Below are 9,498 nucleotides of genomic sequence, written 5' to 3'. Positions count from 1 at the left end.
TCATGAGACGCAGAAGCAGACCGCTGAGGACATGTGCCACCAAGAACAATTACTCACAGTGTACAATACCTGACCCTGAAAGCAGTCATCATCAGTGACGAGCCACAGCCAAGACAAAGTGATGACTACACCCTCAAGGTCGTGTCCAGCGAGGATAATTGTAGCCAAATTGTCTGCTGCAAATGCTGCGGTCCTGCTCAACCTCTGGGTCATCTTGTTTTAATAAATAAAATTTGATAGCAGATTCTCAAGGTCAGCGCAAGACGGGCTGGATTGGAATTTCATTATCATTGCCAAGCCGAGACAAAACTTTCACACTTTAAGTAAAAGGTTGAAAAAGTACCTCCTTAGCATAGAGAGATTAATTTGTCCATCCACACACAAAGCAGGGTTCTGTGAATTAGCCTGACCGGGGTGCAGTCAGAGAGGGAGTGTGCTGCCATCTGCTGATGCATCCACACAGACAAAGGCGACATGGTCGTCTTTCAGGGGTTTTAGTAGTTTTGTAATATTTACGAAATTAAGTTTTTGTGCATCTTTAAGCATTCAGATTATATAAACTCATGAATTGATGACATAACTCAAAAGAAATGACATTTAACTGTGTACAAAATGGTTCAAGTTTATTTCAGTTACCTTTGAAAGGGAATACATATACACATATACAATAAAGATCTGGATCATATCGTTAAAAAAAAACATCACAGGTATAAAATGCAGTTTTAGTAATATCTCATGTGAGTTAACTACATATACATTAGATACATAGTCACACAAACTCCTGATCAGTCGTTTATGTTGAGCAGCTGCAGCACAGTACCTCTTCATATTGTCCGCTGTAACTGTGGGGATAAAAAATATTACATTTATTATTGAATATCATCATTGTTCATTAACAGACAGAAAATGTTTTAGAGAAGTCGGACCATTACACTGTTCAAAACGACTTCACATTCACCCAGTTATAGGGTTTCAGTGTCTCAGTCTTTAAGGGCCAGTGTTTAGGATTCAGTGGCATCTAGTGGTTAAACTGAAAACCCCCTTCACTCCTCTCCCAAGCATGGAGGAGAGGCCTTCAGGTAACGTAACACTCACGTAATACTAGCACTCGCTAGAGCCAGTAATTGATTTGTCCTTTCTGGGCACGCAATACAGATCTAAAGGGTTTATTCCAAGATAACAAAAACATGATTCTTGGTTTCAGGAGATAATATACTAATGAAATTATTAATATTATATTCAAATTCTTGCCCATAACCTTAACCCTGAATCCTACACACTGGATCTCAAAAGGTGAAAAATATGACACATAAAAACTGTAAGTTGATCTAAACTTTGACGTCATGAACAGATCTTCCAAGGGAACAAGTGGTGAAAACAACAAAGTATATTCAATCAAATCGTGTGTTTCAGTACACTTTTACGGTACTTCTACCAGGAAATATTGTACTTTCTACTCTACAATGTTTACTTTACAGCATGAAATACTATTTACTTTTAAGATGATGATTTTACACAATGGATAATACATAATCTTTTAAAATATAACATTGTTAAAGGTTAAATTATGGTTTTCAAGCTGAAGATAAATTATTTCACAGAACAGATAAAAAACAGCATGTGTTGTTTAAACACGTTGGGCTTTGTCAAAGCAAGTTGTTTCCAACTGACACCTAATTAACCTCAGTCCCCCTGCACCGTCTCTCAGGTTAAAGGCCTCTGCTGATGCTTTGGCGTCTAGGAAAAAAACCCTGCAGCTGGATTCTCGCTGGTGACCTGATGTTTAAAAGGACAATATTATCCTGCCTGGATTAGATGATTAGGAAAATCCTACTAATAAAAAGGAGAAATTTGGTGTGTCCTGTCGTTTTCTTGTCAACTGAAAGTTGGCAGTTATATTGATGTAGATAACATTTTTTTTTAAATTCAACAATGTTGAGGTGCTTTGGGAAATGGGGTGACAAGGCAATCACAAGTGACTTACTCTATGATGGTGCAGACAGAGCAGCAGAGGCTGGAGCAGCTCGAGCACTGTCGGGTACAGGAGGAACACACTGGACGGTCACATTGGGAGCACGGAGTCCTGGAGCCTTGGCTCTTCTGACAAACACAGCAGCCTGCAGGGGCCGCTGGTGCACCTAGACACAAGGTACACAGCCACATGGCACAATGGATTAGCATTTAGCAAAGCGCCCCAGTTTAAAGCCCAAACTTACCATCCTGTGCCAATGCTGACATCTGCTGGAAAAAGCAAAAACTAATACACACATTTTGTTTTTGGGTATGGAGAACACTGGCTTGTCACAATATAAAGAACTTGCTGAGTAACAGCGCCCTCTGCAGACAAACGGCAACTAATTCTGTTGGGCTCAGTGTCTGGGTGATTTAATGCTTTTCATGTAGAGAAAAACAAAGTGTATCAATCTCTTCACTGGAGCTCTGACTGAGATGTCCCACTCACTTATCTGAAAAACAACTGAACAGTAAAGATTACCCATGATCCCCGGCTTCCTGAACCAGAAGAGCTGCTGCTGTACCAATTACACCGGACTTTATTCAGATTTCTTGATATTTAAAAAGTTTCCTCAGTGAATATTGGAGATAAACACTGGTTTTCAATGACTTAAGTCTTTTTAACTGATCCACAGTTCAGCATTACTCTTGAACTTGCCGACCTGATTCTGACAATTAAAACTGCGACTGTCAGTCAGTCACACACTTCTCACAGGAGATTGTCTCACCAGAGTTACATAGAGCAAAAACGGGAGTTTGCGATGAGGAGTGGGTATGAAAGAGGCACCATTTGCTCCCTGAGGACTGCTGGATACACTCTTACTCTAGGTCTTGCTAGGAGAGTGTGACCCAGTTACTCCAAAGAATCTACTTCCATTCTATGCGACTCCCAATACTTCTTTTGAGATGAATCACCTGGATTCTAAGATCAGTCACTTCACTACTGTGCCTTCACTGCTCTCACGTCTTTAGACTCTGTAGGTGACCTCCAGCGAGGAGGCTATGTTTTCACCCGTCTGCTGGTTTGTCTAATTGTCAGCAGGATAACGCAAAACTATGAAACGGATTCAACAAATGTTTAGTGGAAGGATGTGACATGTGCCAAGAAAGAGCCCAATACAATTTGCCATGGATCTTTATCAAAAGGCCAGGTCCAGGACTTCATTTCACTTTCTTAAAAGTAATTGCAAGACTGCGAGCCGTCTATTTAGGAGACTTAGATCCATGAGCGTGATATTTTTTGCAGATCCAAATAAAAAAACAACGAGGGGACTGTGGGGCCTTGTTGGAGGTATGCACATCACTGAGTGCCAGTCTATTATATTTCTTATTGTGTAAATCCCACTGAAGCTTTTCTCTAGCTGTGCCTGAAAGGAGGAGGCCCCTGGAATTGGGACTATGACAAAGTTCTGGTTTCACTCATCAGAACTTTTCTCTCATGCTGCTGTCCAGTGTTGCCGTGTCCAGATGAGTCTTGATCAGACTGTGTAAACCCTTCCCACCTGTCTCACGCTCACCTGCTGCAGCGTTGACTCGCGTCAGTCTCCCATCGTGTCCGATCAGTGTCTGTCCTCGCAGCAGGGTCTGGTTACATGAAGGTGTCTCCGCTGGTCCTGCTGACTGCGGGTCCGTGGACTTCTCCTCTCCGGTCCAGAGTCTGCCCATCACAGCTTTGGCTCCCATAAAGAGCAGGTTCTTTGTCTTCTCTGGTGAAAGAAAGAGACAAGCACACGTGACTCACCGCAGACTATATTCTCATATATTCTCATTGTGTTAGCTCAGAGGCCGTTAGCCGTGCAAAAACCTTGTCAAACTAACGACACGACGCGTGTTGTGTGACGAGTAAACGTTTGGTGAGCACGAGCAAACACATTAAAACCAATCGCTGTCAACAAATGGAGGACATTTTGGAAGATGAACCAAATCCCGCGACGCTGACAAACATTTCACGGCGCTAGCTTGTACTCACCGTAGGTTTCCTGCCTGTATTGGTTCCCAAACACGCCGAGGTTGTTGAGCTCCTGTTGCCTTATGTGTACTTTGTACTGAGAGGAGAAGGTTTCGGGGAACGGACAGGCTCTTTTCGTCATTTTCGCAGCTAAAATAAAGTCCGTCACACTTCAACACTTGTTTGTTGCGGGAAAAAATGGAATGGATGCGGCGAGGAGCCAATCACACGCCTTCTTAATTGTCACGTGGAAGATATGAGCCAATCGAATTGCTGCTTTGCCGTCACGTGATATCTGGCTCAATATAAAAGTTCTCTCGCATTATGCTGCGTTCACGGGCTGTGGGGAGTTTTTGTTGTTCAATAAAAAAAAAACAATAACAGGAGATTAGTGGTAGACATGGAGGAAAGGTGCTAATTTTTTCGGACATATTTATTTAAATTAGTAAATTAAATGCGTTAATTTTTTCAAACTTATGATTGAATTACCAAAAATAATCAAAACAGTCCCAGTTTAGACAAACCAGTGGCATTTGCATTGACTGACCATGTTTACACACACACACACACACACACACACACACACACACACACACACACACTATGATGAATGATCTACAGATAACCATGGATCTAATCACTTTTATTTGAAAATATTGGTGCCAGTTAAATTGGTGACATGGCTCTTTATTGACACTTGTGGTTTACTTACATCCTCTAATAGTAATAGTAAAAGAACAAGAGATTTTTGGCTGCAACAAAATAAACACTGCTTAAAGGCTAAATAGATGATTTGTTTATTAACGAATAAAGAGAAAATCATTTTAAGGTGATGAAAAGATGTCACACGATCTGTTCTTCCATCAAGTGGAGGTGAAGGTTTCCCTCTAGAACATCTGGATCATGCACTCTCTGGACTTTCCAACACCAACCCACTTAACTGATGAGAGAGAAAGAAAGAGAGAAAGATTAGAAAAGTGAGAAAAAATGTAAAAGGCTATTTCTGGTATTTGAAACATTAGCGCCTAATGGATATCATCTAGTTTTATCATTTTAGTTTTTATCTTAGTTTGTAGGCTTTCAAGGAAAATACAAATATTTTACAGCATTCTTTTCAAATTCATTGGTGTTTGATGCTTATTTTGTGTGAAACTCACTGGGAACTCCGATGTGGTTCTCGATGAAGCGGATGTAGTTTTGTGCCTTGGGGGGGAGGTCGTTCCACTTCCTGGCTGCAGACGTGTCCGTCTTCCAACCAGGGAAGGTCTCATACTCGACTTCCACTTTGTGCAAAACGTCCATGTTGGCTATTATTAAAAAATAAAACGATTATTAACAATCTTTAAATCAATGCTGGGTCTTGACACCTACTCCTTCTCATATGTCATCAAATAAGGCAGATGGGTGTGTGAGTTTTATTATTACTTCCACTAAGAAGGTTACATTTTCGTCTGTTTGTCTGATATTTAGCAGGATTATGCAAAAACTACTAAACAGACTACCACAAAACTTGGTGGAAGGATGTGGTATTCGTCAGGAAAGAGCCCATAAAATGTTTGTGGGGATCCGGATCAGGGGTCATTGTGAAATAGGGCTGTGATTCAACATTTCATTTATTTCTCAGAGATTTATTCATTGATTTTGACAAAAAAAATCAGGCATGTTTAGGGGACTGCCATTTATGTGTGCAATTTGGTGCAGATCAAAAATAAAAAATCCAGATATAGTGACTCTAAATGTGGTTTCATATGGAGACTGTTGGGCCTTGGCAGAGGTATATGCTCTTCTTCTATTTTTACACACAGTTCCTTCTGTTAAATCACCTGGAAAATGGGGAATTCTTTTTCCATTTAGTTTGTAGGCAACTCCAACTTTGATTTCATCCAGCACGTCCAGAATGTCAAGTTTTGTCAAGGCAATGCTGCAGGGAAAGTAACATGTCATTGGTAAACAGGTGTGAACAAGTGTTTCTCTCATTTTATGATGGTGCAGGAAAAAAAAAATCCCTGTAGCATAAATGTGCTTCCATATAAAAAAAAACAGACAAAAGTCCATATGATTCTCTTAAAGTCACTCACGCTGTGAAGCCATTAATCATATGAGCGTATCTGACGATGATTAGATCCAACCAGCCGCAACGGCGCTTCCTTCCTGTGGTTACACCCACCTCGTGACCCCTGGTCTGCAGCAGCTCTCCTATCGCCTACAGTAAACCGGAAAAAACACCTCTTAACTTTATCATTCATGCACTTGAATAATTTCCTACAGGAGCCTAAAAATACACATGATCTGGGGTTCTATAAACAGTTGAGTACAATAAAACAAGACGTGCTGAAGAGATAGTTTTCAGGTTTGACATCTTGACCCATGTGTGTGACAAGTAACACAACCCCAGCACACACAGTAAATATATCTTGAACCCAGACTCTCGCCCTAAATTTATCCCCTGTGAACATGTGACCTGCATGAGAGGTAAAGAGTGTTTGAGCCCATCTCGCACAAAATTTGACAGCTGCACTCAGCCCGGCACACACGGATCCCTCCCGTCCAACCGGCCCTGCTGTCCGTGTGTCAGTCCAATGATCACAGTCAATGAGTTACATAACATGTCATGTGTTCCTCCTTCATACAATAAGAGGGCCAGTGAAAAGAATATGTCATTTGACAGCGTGTGGGATAAATTGTACTTTCTTGATTCTTGTTGTTCTGGGTTTGTACCCTCATGGTTGAATGCACTTATTGTAAGTCGCTTTGGATAAAAGCGTCAGCTAAATGAAATGTAATGTAATGTAATGTCTTAATAATATCAGTACTATACATCCGGCCCTTACGTTGAGTTGTTCTGTGGGGAACGCTCCGATTCCCACTCTGGTGGTGTAGGCCTTTGCTACGCCGTACACATCGCCAATATTCAGAGGAGGGATCCCAAGACCAGTGCACGCCCCGCCCACGGTGCAGTTTGATGATGTCACAAAAGGATAAGTACCTAAAAAGAATAATTCAATATGTTATGCAGATCATTCCCAGATCCACAAAAGCAGATACACATTTCACTGATGAAATAAAATCAATTTTATCGTTGCTGACTCTACCAAAGTCGATGTCAAGCAGAGCGGCATTGGCCCCTTCAACCAGAATTTTTTTTGGATGTCCATGAAGAGCTTCGTACATATAATAGACCCCGTCTCTCACCATCGGCCGCAATCTCTCAGCGTACTCCTGCACGAAACACAAATAGCAGAATGTTTTGTTGTGTAAGTTAGAGGCGGAGTCGATAAATCATCAATTCGTTGTTTCATTCATGTTTCGTTGATGCTCACTTTGAGTTTTTTCAGTTGGTCCTCAATGTCAACTTCCAAGGAAGGATACATGGACTGATACTGTCGGACAAGGTTCTTGAATCTGGAAGGAAATGGAAATTGTGGATCATGGCACAGCCGTGCATTGCGAAGGAATCTTTATCACCATTTGTCCTGTCATGCCGACCTGGTGGAGAAGTCCTTATAGTCTCCCAGGAGGTCACACACACGTAGGCCAGTGCGAGAAGCTTTGCTGGAATATGCAGGTCCAATGCCCTTCTTGGTTGTTCCAATGCTGTCGTTGTGACAGGAGAATAATTGCAGATTTGTGAAGACATATTTGTGCAACACTTATCTTTTGGCCAAACTTTCGTCAATCTCTAAATCAATGCATCACTTTTTTTCTATATCCTCACTTCTTTCCTTCTTGTGCTTGTCGTTCATTTTCCTGTAAGCCATCGACCACCTGGTGGAAATCAAACACTGCGAGAGATAACACACAAGTCAATAAAACACACACAAACACACATTTAAATAAGATATGTTGTTTATACAGGCTAAACAGTACATACCGAGGTGAGCTCTGTCTGAGACAATAAGTCTCTTATCCCAGCCTTTCAGACCTGGTCAGAGAAGAGAAATCACATTTATGTGAGGCGACAATCATCTCAATCTACATGAGTGCATTAGAGTGTTTTTCTTTCTGAACATACCTTTCTTGTCATTTTTATCACCTTCCTCAAACAGGCCGGGTAGATGTATGACCACTCCATTACCTATAAGAGTAAAAGGAAGAGTTGACTTAGAGTAAAACCTCTAGCGATGCTGTCTCGTATATAAGGACTGAAGATTGAAGCCTTTACCAATGAGTGATGTGCTTTTGGGGTTGATGATTCCACTTGGGAGGAGGTGGAAGTCGTACTCCTTGCCATCCACCACCACTGTGTGTCCTGCATTGTTGCCTCCCTATAAATCAAAGCAGCATGTGGTAGAGTCAGTGCTCTGATGACAGTTCAATGAAATACAGCATGATGTTACTACCACCACAGGACAGATGACATTAAGACCTGTCTCGTCCTTTTTCCATGAGGTGCTGATAAGCCACCCTCTTCTCCCCCAATTCACTGCTATTTTAACAGACTTGGCTGGTCGCCGGTGGGTCCTCCACTCTGTGTCCCCCCCGCCCTCCTAAGGCCTGGCCTTCTCACATATCCAGCCAGCCTGAGAATGTGACCTCGCTCCAGTATGGTGGGTGGGGCTTTCAAGCCTTCAGAACACAGGGTGCTGGTCCTGTCAGTGGAGCAAGTAACAACACAGCAACTGTTGGCAGGGCTCACCGTGTGTCCTGGTGCTGCAGTGACCTACGATTTCTGACCGGGGGCTTATGTTTCTCACTGTAAGGAGACAGAACCTGACCTGTCTGTGAATTTGGGAATTTAATGCCACACAAATCAAATCTTGCTTCATGTAATCTCTTTGTGATCAGGCTGGTTTAGAGATGGGTACAATAATTAACAGAGGATTCAGGCTTGAATGTTGCACTTGTGCATTAATACTGGAAAGATAACGACACGATAGCAACATTTTGCACAACTTGGCACAATTTGGCACCTATTTGGCTAAATTTGGCACCTATTCCACCTTCTATGTCCATGAGTAGCCTACATGGCCAACTCAACGTGTCTTATTGTAGTAGTCTGAAAGGTTACTCAGTTCTGAACAAGTGTTTTCACTGAGCACCTGTTGCGCTCCACCAGCCAGTCGTTGACAGGTTCCATTCAGACAAAAAGAAAATGGCATGCAGCAGCGATAATACAAAGACAAGAACCCCGGAGCTGAAGCCACTGATCCGAAACGTTTACCTGACATCTGCAGACAACGTCCGCCTCGGTCGCCAACAAGTCGACGACCTTCCCTTTGCCCTCGTCTCCCCACTGCGCGCCGAGCACCACCGTCACCTTGTTCCCCGCGTCGTTACGCGCTCGCTTCTGCGGCCCGGTGGCGGCGGGCTGGCCGGTGTTCTTGTGGTCTTTCGTCGACCAGGTGTGAGACATGACGGTGCTGGCTGTGGTCTGTCCGCCGCAAGAAGACTAACGAGTCTCCAAGAGGGGGGCTTTGCCATATCTGTAACCTCAGAGCCGATGATGTCAGAGCCAGACGCACAGATCTCTGGGCAGATCGTCTCCAAGGCTGCGGAGTCACCGGGGAAAACAGACTTAACGGGATGTAAAGTGGAGA

General features: G+C 42.7%; 2 protein-coding genes across 3 annotated transcripts; both read right to left on the bottom strand.

The window, feature by feature from the left end:
- Positions 1-606: 606 nt before the first annotated feature.
- On the bottom strand, positions 607-4,171 carry siva1 (SIVA1, apoptosis-inducing factor). Its single transcript, XM_034575610.1, has 4 exons — positions 3,983-4,171; positions 3,531-3,719; positions 1,985-2,138; positions 607-842 (listed from the first exon to the last, which is right to left on the bottom strand). The coding sequence occupies exons 1-4, from the start codon at positions 4,101-4,103 to the stop codon at positions 794-796; spliced, it is 513 nt and encodes a 170-aa protein (XP_034431501.1). The 5' UTR covers positions 4,104-4,171; the 3' UTR covers positions 607-793.
- A 563-nt stretch (positions 4,172-4,734) lies between these two features.
- Positions 4,735-9,400, bottom strand: adss1 (adenylosuccinate synthase 1). Of its 2 annotated transcripts, XM_034575608.1 has the most exons (13): positions 9,123-9,387; positions 8,124-8,226; positions 7,974-8,036; positions 7,833-7,883; positions 7,677-7,743; positions 7,448-7,555; positions 7,282-7,363; positions 7,054-7,180; positions 6,793-6,947; positions 6,040-6,164; positions 5,785-5,882; positions 5,119-5,268; positions 4,735-4,901 (listed from the first exon to the last, which is right to left on the bottom strand). In XM_034575608.1, the coding sequence occupies exons 1-13, from the start codon at positions 9,312-9,314 to the stop codon at positions 4,849-4,851; spliced, it is 1,374 nt and encodes a 457-aa protein (XP_034431499.1). In that variant the 5' UTR covers positions 9,315-9,387; the 3' UTR covers positions 4,735-4,848. The 2 variants fall into 2 exon arrangements, with proteins under 2 accessions (XP_034431499.1, XP_034431500.1); XM_034575609.1 differs by lacking the exons at positions 4,735-4,901; positions 5,119-5,268; positions 5,785-5,882; positions 6,040-6,164 and adding an exon at positions 6,228-6,643 and having other exon boundaries at positions 6,756-6,947; positions 9,123-9,400.
- Positions 9,401-9,498: the final 98 nt, after the last annotated feature.

The sequence above is a fragment of the Hippoglossus hippoglossus genome, chromosome 22, assembly GCF_009819705.1.
Source record: "Hippoglossus hippoglossus isolate fHipHip1 chromosome 22, fHipHip1.pri, whole genome shotgun sequence".
Lineage (NCBI taxonomy): Eukaryota > Metazoa > Chordata > Actinopteri > Pleuronectiformes > Pleuronectidae > Hippoglossus > Hippoglossus hippoglossus.
This window is presented reverse-complemented; position numbering and strand designations above follow the sequence as displayed.

Excerpts from the sequence above, each read along its gene's own strand:
- siva1 (XM_034575610.1), bottom strand. The coding sequence starts at position 4,103 with ATGACGAAAAGAGCCTGTCCGTTCCCCGAAACCTTCTCCTCTCAGTAC. Across the intron at positions 2,139-3,530 it reads GCGAGTCAACGCTGCAGCAG|GTGCACCAGCGGCCCCTGCA; the intron begins GTGAGCGTGAGA and ends CCTTGTGTCTAG. Across the intron at positions 843-1,984 it reads TCTGTCTGCACCATCATAGA|TTACAGCGGACAATATGAAG; the intron begins GTAAGTCACTTG and ends TTATCCCCACAG.
- adss1 (XM_034575608.1), bottom strand. The coding sequence starts at position 9,314 with ATGTCTCACACCTGGTCGACGAAAGACCACAAGAACACCGGCCAGCCC. Across the intron at positions 8,227-9,122 it reads ACGTTGTCTGCAGATGTCAG|GGAGGCAACAATGCAGGACA; the intron begins GTAAACGTTTCG and ends TTTGATTTATAG. Across the intron at positions 7,364-7,447 it reads TATAAGGACTTCTCCACCAG|ATTCAAGAACCTTGTCCGAC; the intron begins GTCGGCATGACA and ends ATTTCCTTCCAG.